General features: G+C 45.7%; 1 protein-coding gene across 1 annotated transcript in view; it reads right to left on the bottom strand.

Annotated features, from left to right (window-relative positions):
- Window positions 1–22535, bottom strand: part of STX1A (syntaxin 1A) — a 672774-nt gene extending 650239 nt beyond the window's left edge. Inside the window, exon 1 of the mRNA XM_078679566.1 lies at window positions 22408–22535. Within this exon, the coding sequence (XP_078535692.1) occupies window positions 22408–22437 (30 nt within the window). The 5' untranslated portion in view covers window positions 22438–22535. The remainder of the gene's footprint in view (window positions 1–22407) is intronic.
- Window positions 22536–24631: the final 2096 nt, after the last annotated feature.

Raw genomic sequence — 24631 nt, 5'->3', positions numbered from 1 at the left:
CAAAGCCATAGACCTATGTCTTCCTCTAACACATAAAAAAATTAACAATCATCGCCCCCCAGCACCATGGTTTAATGACTCCCTTAAAGCCGAAAAATCAAAATGCAAAGCTTTAGAGCGCAAATGGCTGAAAAATTATTTACTTGAATTGAAACTCATCTACACCAAGGCTAGGAACAACTACCACAAATTATGCATCAAGATAAAAGCTACATTTATTTCTAAAACCATCACTGAAGCCACCAATCACTCAAAAACTCTTTTTGGCTTTGTGAAAAAACTGGCGGGCTCTAAAACAGTTGCTACCCCTAGGCCTTTAAATGATCAACAGAGTGACAATCTTGCCCAATTTTACATAGAAAAAAATTGAAAAAAATTAATCTGGAAATTACTAATTCTTACCTAGGCAGACCTCCACAGGAACCAACCACAACCCTGCTATTAACCTCACCCTCACCAGATACCACTACTCCAACACACTATGAGGGCACTGTAAAGTCCTCTGCTCCCACAGCCCATTTAGATTGTTGGCCCTTTTAAACATGGATGAATTTAAAACTATTCTCAACAACGTTAAATCTGGCTTGCCTAAAGACCCCCTCCCTATCACCATCATGAAACAACTAGATACCCCCCATTTGCAGGTGATTCTTAATACTGTGAATGCCTCATTGCTACAATCCATCATACCTGCTCAATGGAAACATGCAATGGTGACCCCCCTCCTGAAAAAACGAACGGCAGATCCTGAGGTTCTTGCAAATTACTCACCCATTTCTCTCCTGCCAGCCTTTTTCAAAATACTTGAAAGACATATCCACTCTCTTCTTTCACAATTCACCGAAACTAACAATTTACCCCACCCTTCTCAATCCGGCTTTCGGACCGGTTTCTCCACAGAGACAGCACTATCAGGAGTCACCGAGAGGCTACGTCAATTTCTAGATGCAGGACAGACAGTCGCACTTATTTTACTAGACCTCAGTGCGGCCTTTGACACCATCTCTCACAACCGGCTAATCCACACTCTTAAATCCTCTGGCATATGCGGCTCTGCTCTGGATGATTTCCCTTTTGGACAATCGCACATTTCAAATCATGTCGGCTACAGCTTGCTCCAAAACTTACACCTCGCCTCAGTTCCCCAGGGCTCGATCCTTAGTCCACTGCTATTCAATCTATATGTCAGACCCTTGGCGGACATTGCAGACCAGGCTGGACTAATTCTTTTCACCTATGCCGACGACTCTCAAATTATTTTCTCCCTCTCTAATCCTAACCCCTTGGCACTCTCCTGTCTCAAACAAGGCCTTAGTAATATTTCCAACTGGATGACCCACAACCATCTGAAACTTAACGGTGAGAAGACAGAGGTCCTCATCCTGGGTAAGCAGAAACACCTCTGGAGTCCTTCTCACTGGCCTACTCAGATGGGTAACCTCCCGAAACCAACCAGTCATGTTCGAAATCTGGGCGTCATTATTGATGACACGTTGTCCATGCACCAGCAAACCGTCAAAGTGACAGCACTTTGCTTTACCATTCTAAAATGGCTCAGGAAAATCCTAAGGATGCTGCCTGTCTCTACCCAAAAAACCGTTGTCCATGCCCTTATCACATCTAGACTCGATTACGGTACCTGGGGTCAAATAAGGCCGTGGTCCGTAGACTTCAGTTAATCCAGAATTTGGCAGCCAGACTTCTCTGCAGAATTCCCAAGGCCTCCCACATTTCTGGATACTTACGTGACCTGCACTGGCTCAGGGTGGAGAACCGTATCAAGTTCAAAGCCCTGAGCTATATGTTTAAAATCAAGGCAGGCACCGCCCCCCAATACCTTCAAGCACTTGTCCGTCCATATGTTCCCTCCCGCCACCTACGCTCTGAAACCATGGGCAACTTTGTTGTGCCCAAGGTCAAACTCTCCAAAATGGGGGGTGGGGGTGGAGATCCTTTTCCTATCTAGGCCCCTCCATCTGCAACACTCTACCTATCAATATTTGCAAAGAAAATAATTATATCCACTTTCGCAGAAATCTTAAGACCTGGCTTTTTGACCAATAATCTCATCTAAATGGCCCTCGATTTCTGCTTTCTGCCCGTCCTGGCGCCAGGAAACCCTTTTTGGGTAGCTGAGCGCCTTATAAACCCAATAAATAAATAAATAAACCAATCTGTCAACACCCCATTCACCAATACCTTAGCTTTAGGACTAAGATAAACATTCTTGAGAGCTTGAACAAAATTATCGGGGAAACCGAATCTTTTTAGGGTTCGCCAAAGGTATAGCCACCTAACTTGATCGAACGCTTTAGCAGCGTCTGTAGCTACTATTGTCAGTAGAACTTGGTTTACTTCAGCCATATCAATAACTCCCATTACCTGGAAGGTCAACTCATTGAGCTGTCTCCCAGGTATAAAACCTCGTTGATCTGAGTGAACTCCCATCTTGATAACCTTTGCCACTCTTGCCGCCAAAATACCAGTAAACAGTTTGTAATCTGAATTTAATAGTGATGAAATGAAATGAAATGAAATTTAGGTCTTATATAGCGCATGGCTGCCCGTGAGCGTCCCAGCGCTGAAATTGCAGAACTTCTGAGGGTGAAGACGGGGAAAGGAAGGAAGTTATTGCGGGAAGAGATGAGTTTTTAGATGCTTACGGAATTTCAGAAGATTGGACTCAGAACGAAGATGAAATGGCAGGGCATTCCAAGAGATGGCCACAGTAACCGAGAAACGGCGTCCTCCAGTTCGGGCTTTTCTAATTTTTTGGACTGTGGCCAGATGACCTTGAGCTGATCGTAGGGGCCTATTGGGTCTGTATGGAAAGATCATATCTTTTAGCATTGGAGGCCCTTGATTTTGCAAAGCTTTATGGGCCGTGCAAAGTGCCTTAAATTTGACCCTTTCGCGGATCGGCAGCCAATGTAGAGCCTTATGGGCGGGTTTGGCTGAGACTCTGCGAGAGGTCCCAGTGAGAATCCTAGCTGCAGCATTCTGTGTTCTTTGAAGAATGTTGATCGTGGATTCCGGGGCAGCAAGAAAGAGAGCATTGCAGTAATCTAGTCTTGATAGGACTAGACCTTGAACAAGCAATTTCTGGGAGGGTCCTGGAAGTGAAGGGAGGATCTTTCTGATGGAACGCATTAGCCCCACACATGTGCCAGCTGTTTTTTCCACTTGCGTTTTGAGGGATAGGTCCTGTTCGAGCCAGAAACCCAGACTTTTTAATTCAGTCTTGGGTTGAGGGAGGGGGCCTAAGCATGCTGGCCACATGGCAGATGGAAGAGAAGATATTTTGTTTCCCAACAGCATGAGCTCAGTTTTCGAGCCATTGAGCTTAAGCCTTGAGGCAGACATCCAGGCATGAATACCCTCTAGACAGTCATGAAGGTTTTTTACCTTATCCTCTTCCAGAGAAAATGAAACGATCATTTGGGTGTCGTCAGCGTATGTGACGGCTTTTATCCCAAAAGGAGAGACCACGTCATCCAGGGGGGCCATGTATGTGTTAAAAAGCGTAGGGCTCAATGAAGAGCCCTGGGGGACCCCACACTGGAGAGGGAGACTATCGGATCGCACATTCCCTTCGCAGACCTGAAATGTTCTGTCTTTTAGGAATGAGGAGAGCCAGCAGAGGGCTGTGCCCCTTACTCCCAGACTGAAGAGGCGCTTAATGAGGGTTTTGTGGTCCACCGTATCGAATGCAGCGCTTAGATCCAGGAGGATCAGTAACACTGATCCTCCCGAATCCAGGATGCATCTAGCCTCTTCAACTACCTTTAAAAGGGCTGTTTCCGTCCCTTGGCCTGGCCGGAAGCCTGTCTGTGTGGGACGAAGGAGATTGTTGGTTTCAAGGAAGGCAGACAATTGCTTGTTGACTACCTTCTCTGCAATCTTACTTAGTCCAGGAAGGAGTGAAATTGGGCGGAGGTTAGTCAGATCTGTAGGGTCCATACCCGGTTTTTTCTGAAGTGCCTTAACAATGGCATGTTTCCAATCAGGAGGGACCACTCCCTGGTTCAACGAGGCGTTAATAAGATTGGTAGCCAGATGCGAGATGGTGGGTCCAACCTGTTTGAGAATGTGGATAGGAGCGGGATCGTTAGGGGAACCACTTTTCAAGTCTGAAAGAGTTTTTAAGAAATCGTCCTCAGAAAGTTGGCTGAAACTGTCTAATGTTGGACCACTGACAGAGACTGATAAAGCGGTCAGGGAGTTATCATCGTTTAAAGGAGGAAGTGACTGTAGGATCTTGATGATTTTATTTTGGAAAAAACAGGCTATTTGGTTGCATTTGTCAATTGTGGGTTGTAGGTATGGGAGGGTGTTCGGTATAGTTAGGAGCTCTTTAACTATTTTATAGGTCTCCCGAGAAGAGTTAGAGGCAGCTTTGATTTTTTTTATCAAAGAAGGAGGCTTGGGCTGCTTTTCGCGCCGCTTTATAAGTCCTCATCGCTGATTTATATTCTTCCTTGGTGGTGGGGTCCCATGTTTTCCTCCATTTACGCTCATGGCTTTTACAGATTTTCTTAAGGTTCCTGAGTTCCTGTGAGAACCATGGTGATTTAAAAGTGGTACTTCTTTTCTTTAAGTCGATCTTCGGGGCGACTATATCCAAGGTGGAGGTGATCCAATTAGTGAAATTATCATTGGCTAGCACAGGATCAGGATCAGCTAGGGGGGTAGATCGTGACAACTCCTGTGTCCAGTCTTCAAGGGGTATTTTGGACCATGGTCTGTCCCGTCCTCTAGGAGTTTGCAATTGGCCAGTGATTTTGCTAATTTGCCACATAAACGGGATGAGGAAGTGATCAGACCAAGGGAGAGGGAGTTCAGGGCGAGCTTCAATTTTTATGAGATTGGCAAATAAGGGATCCAGAAGGTGACCCTTGGTGTGGGTTGCCTCTGAGTTGATCAGATGAAGGTCGAGTACTTTTAATTCTGAGATAAGGTCCCCAGCAGTTTTATTAGTACTGTCCTCAAGATGTAGGTTTAGATCGCCAAGCAGGATAAAATTGGGGGTCAAAGTACAAGAAGAAGTGGTGGTGTCCAGTAATGATCTTACAAAGTTACCTGTGGGTAACTTTGTAAGATCATTACTGGGTCTAAAGGATTAAATTGGTAACTGGGTCTAAAGGATTAAATTGATTGTGGGCCTTTATTGGGTTTTAAAATGAATGTGACTGTGGCTTCTGCCCATGAGCTTGGGGTGTTTTCGCCATCAACATATATTTTATTAAACAGAATGTTCAGCATTGGTACTAAGCTCTCCAAGACTAACAGATAAAACTCACTCTGAAGCCCATCTGGTCCTGCAGCTTTCCCCCTAGTCATTTTTCTACATTGGGCCTGGATTTCTTCTTCTGTAATTCCGGATTGTAAAAAGACATTAAATTTTTCTGACAATTTAGGGAGCATAACTGCTTCTACCCATCTCTCCACTTCTTCTTGTTCTGGACTTATATCTTCTGTATAAAGATCGTTCATAAAACATCTTGCTTCCTCTAATATCTCATCTTCACTACATGTTGGTCTACCAGAACCCCGCAAAATTAGACTCTTTATCAAGTTCCTAGCCTTATCTGTTCTCGCCTTACAGGCTCACAAGGAACCACACTTTTCTCCATATGAAAAATGCTGAAGTTTACTGACTCTCCACTTATCTAGTAGCTTCTTATCCATCATAGCTTGATATTCTGCTCGTAGTTTGTCTAGATCTTTTTCTAGGGATACGACAAATTCTGGAATCCCCACAACTTCCAGAGAAGCTTTCTGTAGTTCCGTTTCTTTGTCTTTGATCTTTGTTATTTTCTCCATTTCTCATAACTCTCATTCTGCCTACTGATATTGAACTAAGTACCCCTCTTATATAAGCTTTATAGGTCTCCCATACCGTCTGTACTTTAGATGTACCAATATTAAATTTAAAGTACTCGTCTGTTTTATTTATCACCTCCGCTATCAAATCTTCGTCTAATAACATGGCTCTGTCTAGGGTCCATCTCCTTTGTACTTCCCCTTGCTTAAATCCCAAAATCATCTCAACTGCAGAGTGATCTGACAGTATGGCTGGAGTATGTTTTATATCTACAACATCAGAACACAATGCATTGCCCGTGGGGAGTTCAGATTACCACAGACTAACCCCACAACCCTAGAGTGTTAAACTAAAAGGCGCACCGTCATGGTAAAATAACACCCCCCCCCCTCCTCCACATACGCCTCCCCCACAATTCTGGTAAAAAACGCCCTGTCTTTGAGAGAGCTTCTTAGAATGGGAAAGATGTAACAACAAAAAAAAAAACATACTTAAAAGTCCCAAGAGTGAGACAATTGGACCCGCTGCTGCTCTAGAAATCTTTTCTTTAAGAAATCCTGGAATGCCTGGCTGCCGTGAGTAGCTGGATGAGGTGGTACAAACTTTTTGAAACAGGCATGCTTGCACAATCATTCTTTCCCGTGGGATCCCCACCTAGAAGGGAGTGCTGTGTCAGCGTGGTCTTTTCAGATATGGTTCCCCTACAGGAACGTTTTAGAATACTTTCAAGTGACATCTCCACTGGAAGATGGCTGCATCAAGAAGAGAATCACTAACCAGGCTTTAAATTCGACCACTGACTCTTGGCTTAGGTCAAAGTATATTTCGTGCAATGCATCTCAAACCAATATAGTACTAACAAATTACAAAGATCCACGGTGATACTGCTTGCGAAGGGTGTGGAAGGTCTTTGCTGTTCGAGGAACTAACAGAGGTTCTTGAAGAAGCCATAAACAAATATGGGACGAGGGCATTTGGGAATATGCGATGTTATATCGCATGCGCTACATTTGTAACTGGCGTGCAGTCCTTTGAGATAGAAACCAAGTGGCACCAGCTATACAAGTCCCAATTACAGGAGCGTTCTTAACTCATGTTGCAATTCCCAAGGTGTGTCTTTCCTTAGAGTGTTATGGTGTCATAGAATAGGATGGGTTGCCAGTGCATTGGCCTCATGTCCTCACTCCAAGTACCCTTAGGTATTTTGTAGTTTTCTCCCACACATAGCTAAATATGTTCCAGTCGCTCTAACAGGCTAATATGCTCCTACAGCGGAAGGGACAGTCGCTGATGTCTAGGGCGAGTTGGGCCTAGAAGGTGGGCTCGAACTCCATGACTAGACTTCTATGCAGCTACGTTTATCCGTTTTTGAGGATATTTTTGACTTTTTTCTAACAGGTTGAGTGTTCCACTCCAGCAACACCATGCCATTGTTGATGATAAAAGGCTCTTCTCTGCTAAAGGGGTCTTAGCCCTTTGAAGAATGATGTCCACCTTTTTACCGAAATGAGTGTAGAAACTGAAAAGCATGTTGTGCATTTTGTCTTAAGCAGGGATGTGGAATATTATAAAATATTCACCGGTTCAAATAACGAGATGCCCCAGAAATCTGTGTGCTGTAAGAAAAACACTGGTCTCATTTGGTGCAATGCAGTGAATTGACAAATTATGGCAGTGCTGTGTTTGTATTAGAGAGACGAGAAGCCCCACTTGTATTATGTTATTGTTTGGATTCTCAAAGGCTCTGAATATGCCACCTCTCTGATTATTCCAGACTCTCACTATATGAAGGCTTTATTTATATCAACTATTTGAACATTTGCAATCGCTGCACACACAAAGGTCCTGTTTATGTACATGTTCTATTCATGCCAACACGTTCTTTGTGCAATTATAGTAGGGTTCTGGATACGTCAGTGGCCCAATTATGTTCTTGCTCTCTTTCTTACCTTGTTTCTGGAGGAAGCATCCTTTGAAAGTCAAAGGATGGACAATTTAGTTTTATAACTAGATGAACCCTGCAAAATTTTGCCAAAGTAAAATATTTTCAGCTCATTCTCATGACGTATGATTTATGCATCGAACGGATCTCAGAATATACAAGTTATCTCAAGAAGAGAAAAGAAAGAGCCGGGTACCAAGTTGCTATTGTTCAATTGACAAGGATCACTGTACCACACAAGCTGTAGTGCGTAAAACACTGGAGCTCGTAAACTTGTGACAGGGATTGAATCCTCCTATGAGCTCAACAGAACTTAGTATTTTACTGTTAGAGGTTAGTAATAATTACATAAAAGCAGTGGCGGCTGACACAACGAAGAGGTGGTGGGAGGGTGGGAGTGTGGGAGTGGGTAGCGGTAAGGGGGTAATACTAAAACATTTTTTAAAAAGCTACTTACCTGGAGCTGCGGCCGCCTCCCGTGTTGCGCCTCCATATTCTCTTACTGGTTCCAGGCTCTGGGCATACACTGGGACAGGCTCCCTGTGCAATCGCCATGCTTCTCTCAAGCTATGAGTGCAGAGCAGGGATTGGTCTGAACTGTCTGAAAAGACGCTCTGCTCAGATTAGAGAGTCTGTGGGATTTCTCCAGCTGGACTGATCAATGCAGCCGGGTTGGAGAAACCTAAGTGCGCATGAGTGTTTGGCCGGCCTGAGACAGCCGGCCAAACACACATCTCCATTTAGAGAGTGCACATAGCACGCCTACTCCCCCTCCCATGCCTTGGCCCTGCCTCCTCCCTAAACGTGCTGGCTCGGAGCCGGCAAATAAAGAATGAAACAATTTATGTAATTGTTTTATTTTTCACCTGCTGGCTCGAAGCCAGCGGGACGATGCTCCTCCGAAATTGTGGAGGAGTCGCCCCTGCACAAAAGTCGCTTGGGGATTCTCACAGATCATCCGCCTGAGCTTATCATAGTCAGCAGCATAGCAAGGATGCCACAGGCCCAGTGCAAGCAAGAAAAATGGGACTTTGACTGCTGCTGAGGTAGTAAAATACAGCAATTATCAGGGTACAAAGTGCCCGTTAGGGCTCTGGGACCCTAGTGCCAGTGCACCTCTTGCAGCAATGGTACCTATGCCCCTGATCACAGTGGAGAAGTCCTAATAAGAGCAAAGAAGAGCTGAAAAACAAGAATATATGGGCCATGATAAAACCGCACCATCCATGGTAAGCGCAGCCTTGGAATGCTAAGACTACAGCACCATGCTGGACATAAAATTGATAAACTTTAAGAAAAAGGTGGGCTTTTACAAATTCATTTACTCTCACATAATATCACCCATGGCAATGTAATATTACGTCGGGAGTGACTCAAACACAAGGGGTGAGGAGTGGCTGGTCCAGGCATGCGTAGCCTTGACAGTTTACGAAAGTCCACAGATATCGATCTGAAGAATTCACAAGCTGTTTGCAACTCATTCCCATTCAAGAAATGATCAGAGATTTACTTCAGGCAAGGACTGGAGTAAATTCCCTTTCAGGCTGGGTAAGAGACTGGAACGTCCCCAAACTTTGGAAAGGAGTAGGGAATGGAGTTTCTTCACAGGGAAAAGCATTCGAAAGGAAAAATTGGGGGATTACCCTTTTATCTGCACAAATACATCAAGTATTTGCATATAATCAAGCAGCATTCTGGGAGAATTAGCCATAGCCCAAAATTGGTAACACTTACAAATGTGTACATGTTTTTATTTTGGAAACACTGTTGGCAATGTCAGCAGATTGCAGCTTAACTGTACGACCACATAGCACTCGCCCCGACAGTAAAAGCATTACATTAATGAAAGATACATACAACTTGAAACAACCTATATGTTTGAAGGCATGTCATGCCAGAGTAGCAAAATATTCCTCTTTCTTCTAACTGTGAAACTGAACCCATGACCTAACAGGAGGAAGGAGTAAACAGTGGACAGACAGACATGAACACTTTTGCCCTTAACCCCAAACAATCTGTCCAGGGCACTGGGTTAATTGTATTCCAAAACACATTAAGCTAAAATCGGAATCAATGAGCGCCTTTTAAAGGCAATGTTCTTCTTACAATAATGTCCCAGGGAAAATAATTGCATTTGGATGGAGTTGGATAAATACCTTTAATTTAATTTCAAATGGAAAATTAGTCAACGTTTTAGGTTACGCAAAGATTCCACTACATTCACGAATTTCCCCCAACAGTAGTAACAGGTTTTACAGAATACCATGGTTGAAAGTCAAGGTGGAATCCAGGGTTTGTTTGTTAGGATTAACACCGAGGTGACCACAGATCGAACTTTGCTACTGGAGTAGCGGTAGATTGCAATTCTATGGAAAAGTAATATTTCCCAACCTATAAACAAATGGACATATGGGTTCGTAAAGAGGACCGAGGATGAGGCAATAACCCTCACTCAGTTGAGCATCACCCTCACGCATTACAGAGTTGGATACATTTATGTTGAAGATAACTAAAGATGATAATAGGCCACCTTGACAATGCCGTGTAGTGTGATCCTGCAGAGGGCCTGGAGTAGTAAACCCAGTGAAACATGGGAAATATGTGTCAATGTGGAGGGGACAGCAGGTTGCGCAAAAGTGGGGATCGATCTTGCCAGAGTGGCTTTTCGTTGTAAAAGAACACCATGAACTTGGAATGATTACAGGATTTAATGGTTCGATCTTTTTGAAGGGGGAAAAAAAGCAGGACATTTAGGGCCATATGTGCAAACATCTTTTCCCATAGACACAGAATGGGTAAAACCCTTTGATACCTCTGGCCCGTAGTCATTTGAAGAAAACTGTGACGGTCCTTGGCCTGTCCTGGTGCTAATAATTTTGAAATGCACAAACCTATTTTGTACCTTTTTGCTTTAATTGACCACGTACACGTGTATATTATGAACATTGATATATGAACATCACTATGTTTCATGAATGTTACAAGCACATAGGTTACCTATATATAAAAAACAATCAAGAAATTATTTTCAAAGAAACAGAATTTTCATACATGTAGATATGATTTGTCCTAATTATCGATCATTTATGAATATAAAGTGGTGCAAAAGATGATGACAGCAAAGTAATAGGTAAACTAGTCCCATTGTAGAAAAAAAGGGACGTTACATTACATTCATATTGATACAGCACAAATGCTACCATTAGCAAAGCACCCAGGTGCTAAAAGCAGGCAAGCAAGCACAACTCTTTCAAATTGCTAACACGTTTCAACCATTTTGAAACTTTTAAGAAACCTTCATTAGGAGCATAAAATACCATAGTTCTCCTGTAGATTTGTATGGTTGCGGTTAGTGGAAAGGCTTTGTTTGAGAAATCTGCTGTGAATTAGGACTACTCTGTGAGCTGCTGCAGTTAGAACTATGGTACACATCATTATACTTGCACCACAAACCTCTGTAAGACAAAGTAGGGGAGAGAATTATTTGCAAAAGAATGATAAGGTACTCTTCGAATGGATAGATTCCATAGCTCGATCTGCCACACGTGAACAATTGCATAGCGAGATTGCCACGTGGAGCTCTCTTCTGACAACCACACAAGTGTGCAAGATGGCTGTGGTGTGTTCTGATGTTATTCAAAAGCTCTTTCTAGGAGTACAGCTTATCAGCTTCACATCCAGAAATGCTTCTATGAATTAACTACAAGAAGAAACTGTGGATGAGGGTGAACTTTTCTTCTACAGGGAGAACACTCTATAAAAACAGGTGTTAGCAGACACCCACCAACGGTTATAACCTCCTGAAACAAAGAGGCCATATAAACAGTAATGAATGTATGCTTATTGTATATGTAATATAGCTAAATGTCACAACCAACGTTTCATTTCTTTCTCATGGACGCAAGGAATGTTCACTTCTAATGGTTTGTCCATTCATTTGTTGTGCTTGCTTGCTCATTTTAGTATTCATAAATAGAAATACTTAGTACATATTAAACCTACACATCAAAACATACTGCCCATTTTGGGAAGAACATGAAAGCAGTGAAATTAACTCTTCATAAAAAACACGTATTGAGCATTTGAAACGTAATTAAACATTTCAAATCCTGCTGAATGCTAATGTTTCCATGCCCAGATTTACGATTACTTCCTGGGCCCTCGGTACTACAGGGCCCTGCCAGTACTTGTTACAAAGATGTATGTGCTAATCAGGAGGTTATGTGGCGTCCTTGCTTCTGATACCCTGTTTAAGATCCCAACAGCATTGCGGATCTGCTGTCACAAATAATCTTTAGATGCATGAGAGCTTTTTACAACCTCGGAGGGGCGGAGGACATATGAGGCGGTCACCAACTACGGAGTACTTGTGCGGCCTGCTCCGATACCATGGCCCAAGTGGCTGCCACCACAAGGGAATGGCCATGTCCTCCCAGACCCCTAAAAAATGGGAACCAACGAGTGGTCTTTATTGCATTGCAGGTAATCCTGCTGTCCGCGTCAGTCTACCTATATATTCACTGATGTACAAACTATGTAAAAGTCAAACGCCACACGAAAGGTTTGGATACAGGCAGACATACAAATTCTATATAGCTAACCATCTAAAGTGCATAAGAAACATGAATTAAATAGTATGTACTACATAAAATAGCATTGTGACAAATGAGTGTGCATTCCACTGCACAGGTGGGCCAAAAATCCATTTATTACAGTAGTACTCTTTCCGAGCTTGTGATAGTGTGACCGGCTGTGTAGACAATGAGCCCCAGCGAACATTAACAGAAATCAGTACAGTCCCTTCAAACGGGGGAAATGCTTATTACATTCCACTGACAATCCATCAAACAAAATAACAAGACCATGTGTGCTGCAGCTCTTTACTCTCCAAGCAATGGTCTTACATCTAAATATGGAAACCTAAAGACGTGGCCAGGGTAGTGATGGAGAGCAGTGAGAAGCAATGATGGGTTCCATTCATGAATCTTACAGCGAATCCGGCTCCGAGGAACAGTCATTAGCGATGTGCGTGCTTTGTACTACACAGTAATATTCATGCTTGAGTGCCAGGAATGGGCCTAAGAAGCGTGAGGCCCTTCAGCGAGCACTGATGTGAGACAAGAGCACTGAAGCATGCATCTCAGAGCCTTCTTCCTGGATGGAAAGCCTGCTTATCAGCCTCTCAGTGAACCGGACTGGGACTGCTCTTAAACACCACTCATTTCCTCTTCACTTCCATACTTTTGTTTCACTCATTCTTACCCCCTCTTAATCAAACTCCTCCTTCTGTTCTCGTCTATACCGTCATTCTCCGTCTTTTTTAATATATCACTCATTTCCTCCTCACCTCTACACTTCTGTTTCGCTCATTCTTACCTCTTCTTTACCAAAACCACTTCTTCTGTTCTCGTACCGCCATTCTCCGTCTTTTTTTATATATATATATAGCAGTCATTTCTTCCTCACCTTTATACTTCTATTTCGCTCATTCTTACCACTTCTTTACCAAACTCCTCCTTCTGTTCTCGACTATACCTTCATTCTCCATCTTTTGTATTGATCAGTCATTTCCTCTTCACCACTGTACTTCTATTTCGCTCATTTTTACACCCTCACTAACACACTTCTTCTGTTCTCGTCTACACCTTCATTCTCCCTCTTGTTTTATATATCAGTCATTTACTCCTCACCTCTGTACTTCTATTTTGCTCATTCTTACCCACCTTTTACCAAACTCCTTCTCTACCACACTCCTCCTGTTCTCGTCTATACCTTCATTCTCCATCTTGTTTTATATATCAGTCATTTCCTCCTCACCTCTCTACTTCTGTTTCGCTCATTCTTACACCCTCTCTACCAAACTCCTTCTGTTCTCGTCTATACCTTCATTCATCATCTTGTTTAATATATCAGTCATTTCCTCTTCACCTCTATGCTTCTTGTTCGCTCATTCTAACCCACTCTTTACCAAACTCCTTCTGTTCTCGTCTATACCTTCATTCTCCATTTTTTTGTATATATTCCTCACCTCCTCCTCCTCACCTCTGTACTTCTGTTTCGCTCATTCCTACACCTTCTCTACCACACTCCTCCTGTTCTCGTCTGTACCGTAATTCTCCATATTGCTCTCGCCCAAGTTTCCTCTTTTTGCCTGCCCCAATCTCGTCTCTTTATTACCTCCTTACTTAAGCTCTTCCCCATCTATTCCTTGTTCTGTTCCCGCTAATACTCTGTCGAGCTCTCCTTCCTTTACCACGCCCCACTCCCTTCACAGTACTGTTTTCTGTCCCTGTGTATATTTTGCTCTTCTCTTTACCACATCATTGCCGTTGCTCCTCTATCTTGTTCATCCTTTCATTCTCTCATTCTACCCCACTTTCTCCTCGTCCTCTTATTTTCCTCCTCCTTGTTCCACCCATTTCGCGCCCCCCCCTCTCCAGCTTTCATATTTACAGTTTGCCTTCCTCTACCTGTCCTGTTCTTGCATCTCTTTTCCTCTGTACTCTCTTGGCCACGCCAGACCAGCTCATATTTGCCCTTCTTGTGCAGTTGAAGGCAGTCTGATAGATCGGGTGGCAGAAAAGCTGCACTCCTGACCTCCCCCTCTTAATTCCCAGCAGAGCGCTAGTTAATAGGTTTACGAGGGTGATCAGTTGGAGCTAGTGAAGCTACATGAAGTGTCTTCAGGGGGTTATAACCATCAAAGAACCCTCGCTGCGCCCGTATGAAGTGACGTTTAACAAAAGACAGGGGTCAGCCTTGTCAGCTTGGAAACGGTAAGAGTTATTGACAGGGAGTCAGATAAACAGGGGATAGGGTCGAGGCAGGGCCTTTGCGTTGCCTCAATATGAACGAATGCAGTTTTATGTGAAGCTCATAACGGAACGTGAACTAGAGGGACATACAATGGTGTGCTCTACAGCACTTGATTTGCCGTACTGTGAAGCTGCGGCTTTAATCAAGGTCTATTGTTTAACTCTGCACCTTAACTCTCTAAACATACTCTTTTCCCCGAGGGAATCACGAATGCTAATCCACAGCCTTATCATTCAGTGCTCCTTTAACAAAATATTTCGAAAAAAACCAAAAGTTGCAAATTCTGAATCCGTTTAAAAAAAAAAAGAAAAAAAGAGACATACCCTTTATTCCGCTCACAACTGAGTTATGCACGACACAATGCAATTGTAAAATTATAGATCATCAATATTTTCCCAAAAAGTCCCCAGTCATTTACAAGAATGAGTTTTTATACAGCACTTACTGTTACAGTCTTAAACTTTTGTTGCAACAGATGCTCATCCAAAATGTTCAACATTTTATAAGGTTAATTGTTGCACCTGGCTTTCAGGTCTTTCACTTGCTAATATTAAGGCAAAGTGTTTCTTTGTCTGGTGGTTATTATCTTCTATCTTCAACATGTTTTCTCTAGCATTCTTGGTAGATTGCATTTTGATTACCACTTTTCTGAAAATGGGAGTCATTTTGGTTATCTAGAAAAAAATCAACAATTTACTATGACTTGCTCAAATCGGTAAGTAAAGTGCTCAGCAAAATGGCGCTATTCTAAGAGCTATTGCTGGCCAAGTATGTGTGGACGGTGTGTCTGGTATGCTGCTGCGGTCTGCAATTGCCGAACAGGAATGCTCTTGCTGACCACAGTGAGAATTCCGTCGAAAAGGATAATAGATACTGTCACCAGTGCCAACACTGTCAGGAGGGAAACGCCTGTTGCTGTCCGCAGTGCTGAAGCCGAATATGTAATCTGCAGCGCGGAAGCTGCATGCGCTGTCCTCGGTCCTGACACCGTGTAAATGTTGAAGAGCGCGTAAGTGCTGTTATTAGTGCTGGACAGGCTCGTCTAAACTATCAATGTGTTTGATGACTGGGCGGGGCGCACTGCTGGACAGAGGTGGTCCTGCTGCGTGTGTTCTCAGCAAGAAGGGAGTGTCGTCAGCGCTGTTGCTGGCTGGATGTGGGACTGTCCCCTCAGATCTGCTGCCTAGCGGAAAGTAATTCTACCTCGCCTAGGTGTTAGGCGCCGGCGAGGTGGTAATGTGGCAAGGGAAGAAAGTTAAGGGCAGAGATTGTTTTGACGGTCGTTGGATGAAGTACTCTACAAAACCTTAAATGCTGCTTTTGGTTCCGATGTTGTATTTTGCAGAGCGAAAACAGTTCCTCTTGCACCAGGGTTTGGGTGAAGTGTTCTGTTGTAGATGGAATGGTTATAGTTGACATGATACTTCTAGTTGATTATATGTAGATTTATTGTAGGACACAGCTGAGTACACAACCTCGCCAGCTGACCAGACCATCAACTGACACTAGTAGAATTCTTAGGTGGAAGTAAGAACATACATAGGCATTGTGGTAGACAGAGAATGAGAGAACACTAAGAAAGGACTAAGACTACAGACAACCACATTACATGAAGAATCAATGTACAACACATCTCCCTCCTTTATAGAAAAGAAATGAAATAAAGCAAAAACAGAGATTACAACACCTACCCCATGTAGTACAAAAATGAGATACACAAATCTAATTAAGTACCACACGAGGTATCACTAACACAAACGGAAAACAATAAGATAGTAGACATTTTGTACTACACACTCCATCCCTCTCCCCTGGTGAAACCAAAACATGGTTTAGATGAGTGAAAATCAATGCAACAAAGAAAAGGTGTTTACGCCCACAACCTCCCCAAACATGGGTACACCAGAGGGTAGGTACACTTTCCACACTGACCCCCAAAACCCACAATAAGTTAAACAAACCAGGTAAAATTATATGAGGTCATTTAGATAGAGTACATCAGGGGTATTGACCCTTAAAACAAGAATGAGGCACTGAACGTTAGCACAACCTAGGGTATACCATGGGTACTGACTGGCCCCACACCCTCCTGAAAGAAGGGTACACCATTGGGTAAAAAAAAAACAACGCCCTAGGAAAGTACAGCCACAACAGCTCTTCTTACACTTTCCACAATGACCCCCAAAACACACAGGTAGGTGTAGACACAAACCCTTGGGAGTCAAGTCAAGTCAAGTCAGAGAATTTATATAGCGCACTACATACCCAGAGGGTCTCAAGGCGCTTAGGAAGGAGAGGAGGATTACTTGTCAAATATCCACGTTTTAAGTTGCTTTCTGAATGCTAGGTGGTTCTGGGTGAGGCGAAGGTAAGTGGGAAGTGAGTTCCATGTTTTAGCAGCCAGGTATGAGAGGGATCTGCCTCCCATGGTGGTCTTGGTGATGCGAGGTACAGTGGCGAGGGCTTGGCTGGAAGAACGTAGATGGCGGGGGGGGGTGTAGAAGGACAGTCGTGAGTTAAGGCATTCTGGTCCAATGTCGTAGAGTGATTTGTGCGCGTGGGTTAGCAGTCGGAAAGTGATTCTCTTATTGACGGGTAGCCAGTGGAGGTCTTTCAGGTGACCAGAGATGTGTTCGCTGCGTGGGATGTCCAATATGATTCTGGCTGAGGCGTTTTGGATTCGTTGGAGTTTCTTCTGGAGTTTAGCGGTAGTACCTGCGTAGAGGGTGTTTCCGTAGTCCAGTCGGCTTGTGACCAGAGCATGGGTGACTGTTTTCCTGGTCTCGGTGGGGATCCAGCGGAATGTTTTTTTGAGCATGCGAAGAATGTTGAAGCAGGATGAGGATACGGCGCTGACTTGTCTGTTCATTGAGAGTGAAGAATCCAGGATAACGCCTAGGTTCCGTGCGTGGTCTGTCGGGATGGGTGCTTTTCCAAGGGCTTCCGGCCACCAAGAGTCGTCCCATGCAGAGGGGGATGTACCTAGGATGAGGACTTCTGTTTTATCTGAGTTCAGTTTCAGACGGCTGTGTTTCATCCATTCAGCGACTTCTTTCATTCCTTCGTGTAGGTTAGTTTTGGCGGTGCTGGGGTCCTTGGTGAGAGAAAGGATTAGTTGAGTGTCATCCGCGTAAGAGATGATGTTGAGGTTGTGTTGGCGGGCGATGGCCGCGAGGGGGCTCATGTATACGTTGAAGAGGGTGGGGCTGAGTGAGGATCCTTGTGGTACGCCACAGATGACTTCGGTGGCCTCGGACTTGAATGGTGGAAGGCGGACTCTCTGGGTTCTTCCGGTGAGGAACGAGGTGATCCATTCAAGTGCTTTTCCTTGTATTCCGATGTTGCTGATGCGTTGTAAAAGGGTGCTGTGGCAGACTGTGTCGAATGCTGCAGAGAGGTCGAGGAGGATGAGGGCGACTGTGTCTCCATTGTCCAGTAGAGTTCGAATGTCGTCTGTTGCTGCGATAAGGGCGGTTTCAGTGCTGTGTTTTGCTCGGAATCCAGATTGTGAGGAGTCGAGGGAATTGTTGGCTTCGAGGAAAGCGGCGAGCTGGTTGTTGACAGCTTTCTCGATGACTTTGGCCGGGAATGGAAGGAGCGAAATGGGGCGGTAATTTTTGAGTTCAGTGGGGTCCGCTGTGGGTTTTTTCAGAAGGGCGGTGAGTTCAGCGTGTTTCCAGTTTTCCGGGAAGGTGGCGGAATTGAAGGAGCAGTTGATGACGTCTCGGAGGAACGGTGCTATGACGGAGTCAGCTTTGTTGAAGATGTGGTGAGGGCATGGGTCTGTGGGGGATCCTGAGTGGATGGAGTTCATCAGGCGGATGGTGTCCTCGGTGGAGATTGGGTTCCAGTTGTTAAGGGTGTTCGCGGGGGGAGAGTGTTCAGCATATGGTTGGGTGGGTTGGACTCCGGGTTGGTTGTCGAAGCTGTTGTGGATGTCTGCAATCTTGTTGTGGAAGAATGAGGCTAGGGAGTCACAGAGGGCTTGAGAGGGGGTGATGTCGTTGGAGTTGGCTGAGGGATTGGAAAATTCCTTGACGATGTTGAAAAGTTCCTTGCTGTTGTGGGCGTTGTTGTCAAGTCGATCCTTGAATGCTGTTTTCTTGGCCTTTCGGATTAGTTGGTGGTGAGTGCGGGTGGCGTTTTTGAAGGCGTCCTTGGTGCTGGTGGTTGGGTCTTTTTTCCAAGCTTTTTCGAGGGTGCGGCAGAGTTTCTTGGACTTCTTAAGATCATCGTTGAACCATGAGGCCTTCTTGTTGCCAAGTTTGCTTTGACGTTTTTTCAGTGGTGCTAAGGTGTCGGCGGTGTTGGATAGCCATAGGGTGAAGTTGGCGGCGGCTTGGTTTGGGTTAGAAGAGTGGGCTGGGGTGCTTAGAAGGAGCGATGAGGAGATCTGGTCGGTGGTGATTTTGTTCCAGTTTCTTTGTAGAGTTGGTTGGAGGTGGTTGGTGGGTTTGGGCTTGTTGTAGGTGAAGTGAACGCAGCTGTGGTCAGTCCAGAAGAGATCCGTAGTGTGGCTGAAGGAGACATGATTGCTGGAGGTGAAGATGGGGTCGAGTGTGTGACCTGCGATGTGGGTGGGGGAAGTGACCAGTTGTTTAAGTCCGAGGTTGTCCAAGAGGGTGGTGGTGTTGCGGTCGTTGTTCTTTTCAAGGTGAAAGTTGAGGTCTCCCAGAAGGATGTATTCTTTGGAGGGGAGCGCGTGTGGAGTGATGAAGTCCGAGATGTCTTCACTGAATTTTGCGCGGGGTCCTGGTGGTCTGTAGAGGAGGGTGCCTCTGAGTGTGGTTTTGGGGTCGATGTGGATCTGGAAGTGAAGGTGTTCGGAGTTGGTGAGGTTGGAGTCAGAGCTGGTTGAGATGCGGATTGATTTCTTATGGACGATAGCGATTCCTCCTCCTGTGTGGCCGGTACGATATTTGCGCATGATCTTATAGTCTTCAGGGATGGCAATGGTGATGTCTGGGGCGGAGGAAGCGTTCATCCATGTTTCCGTTAGGAAGGCGATGTCTGGAGAGATGGTGTCTAGTAGATTCCATAGTTCTATGGCGTGTCTGTGGACCGAGCGGGTGTTGAGAAGGATGCATTGTAGGTGGTTGGGGTCGGGAGTCTGAGGTGTGGTCGAAGCGGAGATGTTGACGGTGCCGCTGAGTTTGCAGGAGTAGCAGGAGAAAGGTCCATGGGTGTGTCCAGGAGCGGCCAGGACGCAGTTGGGGGCGCGACCGGGGTTAAGGGCTAGGAGGGAGGCGGCGTCGTAGGAAATGCGAGAGGGTTGGGCAGCGTGATGGGCAGGGGGTCTGGCGCTGGGCGCGGGCCAGGCGTACCTTTGGCGCACCTTCGGCGCGGATTGGGCGCGGTCGCTGCGCGCATGGGCTACTGTCATATATGGATGGTGGGGAGGGGGAGGGGCGAGGGCGGCTCAGCTGGGAGGCGGGGCGGGCTCACGAGGACGCTGACCCAACACAAACAACAACACCCAAAATGGCAGCGGAGGGGAGGGCAGAGAACAGTGCCGGGGGTGATCGCGCTAAGTGTGGAAGGTTCTGCGCAGGAAGAGCGGAGCAGCGAGCAGGGGATAACAGTTTAAACAGATACTGGCCAATTTAAATTAAAGTAAAAGCGGAGCAGCGAGCAAGGCAGCACAATGCTAATCAGCTGAAGACAATTAATGATAGCGGAGCAGCGAGCAAGGCAGCACCAGGCTAATAAGCTAATGATACAAATGCTGAAAGCGGAGCAGCGAGCAAGGCAGCACAGTGCAAATAAGCAGAATACAATTAATGATAGCGGAGCAGCGAGCGAGGCAGCACAAGGCTAGTAAGCTGTGGTAGGCAGTACAATGATACCAGGTCTCGCCAGGGAGACTGGGGAGCGACCACTCAGCACGGCGGTGGAGAGGGGATCACAACACATCATACCCAAAGAAGGGTACACCATTGGGTAAAAGACACCGCCCTAGGAAAGTACAGCCACAATAGCTCTTCTTACGCTTTCCACAATGACCCCCAAAACACACAAGTTCACACTCTGGAACTAAAACTACAACATACCCTACATAGGGTATACCATGGGTACCAACAGGCCCCACACCCTCCTCAAAGAAGGGTACACCATTGGGTAAGAACACCGCCCTAGGAAAGTAAGAATGAGAGAACACTAAGAAAGGACTAAGACTACAGACAACCACATTACATGAAGAATCAATGTACAACATGTTCATCGGCGTAATTGCTAGTGTTTTGGATTCGGTACTGCTGTAAATTAACAGCTAGATAGGCATTGGTGACTTTGCAGTCTGGGTGCTTGGCAGTGAGTGGGCGCTATCTGGCTGGAGGTGCTGGTTGTTGTGCAGTGGTGCCATTGCAGCCTGGATGCTTGGCAGTGGGCAGGCAAAATCTGGTTGGGGGAGGTGGATGCTGTGCCTGGGTGCCCTAGCAGACTGGATGCTTGGCAATGTACGGGCCCTATCTTGATGGAGTGCTCGTTTATGTGTATGGGCGCCTTTGCAGCCTGGAAGCTTGGCAGTCAGCAGGCGCTATCTGGATGGGGGTGTTCGTTGCTGTGCATGGGTGACCTAGCAGCCTGGATAGTTCACAGTGAACATGCGCCATCTGGCTGGGGTTCTGGTTGCTGTGCCCGAGTTCCCTTGCTGTCTGGATGCTTGGCAGTGTACGGGTGCGCTCTCTCTCTCTGGGGGTGCTGTTTGATGCGCATGGGTGCCTTTGCAGTCTGGATGCTTGGCAGTGTACGAGCCCTATCTGGCTTGGGGTGCTGGTTGCTGTATCTAGGTGCACACGTTGTCTGGCTGCTTGGCAAAGAGCAGGCGCTACCTGACCGCGGGTGCTGATTGCTTTGCGTGGGTGCCCTAGCTATCCGGATGCTTGGCAGTGAGGAGGCGCTATCTGGATGGGAGTGCTGATTGATGTGCATTGATGTCCTTATAATCCGGATGCTTTACAGTTAGCAGGCACTATCTGGCTGGGGGTGTTGGCTGCTGTGCCTAGGCGCCCTTGATGTCTGAATGCTTGGCACTTGTACGGTCGCTACCTGGCTGGGGTGCTGATTTCTGAGCCCGACGTTAAGTGCTGTCCAAGGTCCTGGAACTGTCCCACTGGGTGTTTGCTGCCCTTGGCGCTGACGAGGGCTAGATGACTTTAAGAGCAGAGTGTTAGTAAACTGCTGCTAACTCGGAGTGAATGCTGATCGGGTTTGCAGGTGCTGCTGTCCTGTGATGTTACCCCGATATGGTCGAGACCCACGTGTGCTGCCATGTATGTCTGCTTGGCGCTGCGGAGGTGCAGGGGCTCCATTAAGCGCTGCTCTAGCACTGGACATCAGGGCATCATGTTTACTGTAGTTGACGAGACTTCCGTGAAAAATGCCCTCTAAAGGAGCACCATTGGATACCGTTCTTATCCCCGCTACTGTCCCACCCAACCAGTCCCCTTCTCTGCGGTTCTGGTAGTTGGGACTCTCTAGGGCGTAACCCTAACCCAAAGGGTCCACAAGGGAGCGGTGCATGAGCTGGGGGGAGCGGTGCATGAGCTGGGGGGAGCGGTGCATGAGCTGGAAGCCCCCTTGCGCTTTACCCCTGAGCTCGGGGCACTCCCGGGCGCCCAAGACAACCCCCGACGCCAGAGGCACAGTTGAGTGCTGAACAACCCTAGTACCGGAGACCACCAGTGAACTGCTCTGGTGGCGGCAGCTCTCGTGGGCGTAACCGTCACACCGGAGGCTCGACTGGCTATTACCCGGGAAATAAGCGGCTAATTTGGGCGCTCAACAACCCTTCATCCTCACACTGCCAACACAGGAAGACACTCACCGTCCGCAGTTCGTGGGTCCGGTCTTTCATGTTTCCGGTGACAACAAGTCCGGAGCGTCTCTGTCCGGCTCGTTATTTGAGAGTGAAACGCGCGCCCGTTATTACTCCTGTAACGGGCGTATTCCGTCCCGTAATCACGGCCAGCAGGACCGCAGCTTGTGGCACCAAGGTGCTCACGGCCAATCAGGTAGGGAGTAACATATTCCGCCCCGAGTGCGAAAGTGTGGTGATCTTGAATTGGCCAGAAGAACTCTTGTTTTATAATGATTGGCTGCCTGAGGTCTTATCAGTTGTTTATTCGTTCTAGGTCTCGCACAATGCTCCTTGCCTTGGGATTGGCTGGGAATACGCGTATCTGTTGTTTATTGGCTGTGCTGTTAACAACGCACGCACGTGCCACCGGCACAGTAGGCGGGTTCTCGTGACAGGAGGTTCGGAGACGCTGATTCTTTGGGCGGTAACTGTTATTTTCTCAGTATGTGAGCTGAGTCTGTGCATTGCCAGATAGGGATTGCCTGATGGGGGTTTGAAGCGAATAGAAGCTGGTGCAGGAATCAATATGCATGTTGAATACAAACAAATGGAACCCCCGTTTCCTATACTAAACTGACAGACTTATTTGCCTTTCGACAGGAGAGTTCTTTGGTTTTTCATGTGCTCTGCCAGGGGTTCCTTTCGTAGTAGTTGCATGTTGCCTTACTGCCGAGAGTGTTTGATGAATAGGTAGGGATGTTTCAGGGAGGGTTAAGGGTAGGTAGGAAATCTGAAAGTAGGTTGTATTTCTGAGGTCCACCTGAGGGTTGTTTGAAGTAGATGTAGTGACGCCAGAGGACTTTAGAATGAGCTCATACATGCCAATAGACCCGATTCAGGCGGGAGTCTACCGATTTTTCAAGCCAAAAATTGCTCTATTTGAGCTGTCTCCCGCCTGAAATTGCATTATTTATAATAGAAGTCAATGGGGAATTTTCATTCTCCCGATTTTTTATTGTAAATCTCCCACGTCCCTGTCCTAAAATGTTGGCATGTATGAATGAGCTCAACATTTTTATTACACTTATCTCTACGAGCATCTCCAGAGAATGAATGTACAACTATTACTTAACATGTCAACGTTCTAAGATTAACAGCGCATGAGGTGCACTAACACACATGTTAGTGAGCGGGGATGGAGAAACACCACAAGGAGCTAGGCAGACAATCATTTCAAGGTTGGCTTTTTGTGTTAAATACAATATTGCAACTCGGATACTACATCTTCTCCTTCTTTTAGAAGAAGTTAGTCAAGCAAATAATCTTTGGGTCTGCAGGGCATACCAACATTACCCGAGGAACGCTCCTTCAACTCAGATTTTGCGTTTCATATGACAATCAGAAAAAGGAACCGCATGGTGATGCTGATGCAGCATTGAGGCAAAATGGTACAGTGGAATCAATATTGGAAAAAGTGTCAGCATTACTTGCTGTCTTGAATGTATGTACATTGTTGTCAATTTTGGTGACACATGCATATGGTGCTTGGCGTGAAGACACACACACACAGCATGAGACGCATGTCACCAACAACTATTATCAACTATTATCAAACTTTAAGTAGAACCACTGGTTTTAATTCCTCTCATGGCTTTAACAAATTTGTCACCACCAATCTTGTTATATGGCCGTTTGATTCTAACTATGTCTCCAACACTTATGTTGGCTTTGGCAACCACCTCCCTCTGCTCCTAATAATGCTTTGTTTTTTAGTTTCAACCATACTCCTTAACCTTTCCTGAACATTATGCGGTGTAAGTAGAAGTGTTCTACATTTCCATTTGAATCAAGTGGGCTGTAGTTTAGTAAAGGCAACTCTACCTCTAAGCAACTCATACAGTGTTTTGCCAGTAGTATTATGACACGTGGTACAATACACCCAGAGACGGGGTCTCGAAGAATTTTTGACAGGCAAGATAGGAATGGGTGATATGAGGGGCAGTGGCGCTCAGGAATGCATACAGTTGAAATATCAAACCGATTTAATATGTTTATAAATGGTCTTTATTTGCAGTGCTTAAAGAGGGGGAACGATTCAGAAAGGGGGTGGTGATGGACAGAGCATCTGAGTTAAACAGAACACTCATACCCAGTCAAAAGATCAGGGCTTGATCCATCACCGGGGATGGTGCAGTGAGCTAAAAAACGGTGATGGATCAAGCCCTGATCTTTTGACTGGGTAGGAGTGTTC

Source organism: Lissotriton helveticus, chromosome 3_1 (assembly GCF_964261635.1).
Source record: "Lissotriton helveticus chromosome 3_1, aLisHel1.1, whole genome shotgun sequence".
Taxonomy (NCBI): domain Eukaryota; kingdom Metazoa; phylum Chordata; class Amphibia; order Caudata; family Salamandridae; genus Lissotriton; species Lissotriton helveticus.
Note: the sequence above shows the minus strand (reverse complement) of the source record. Positions and strands in the feature narration are given on the sequence as shown.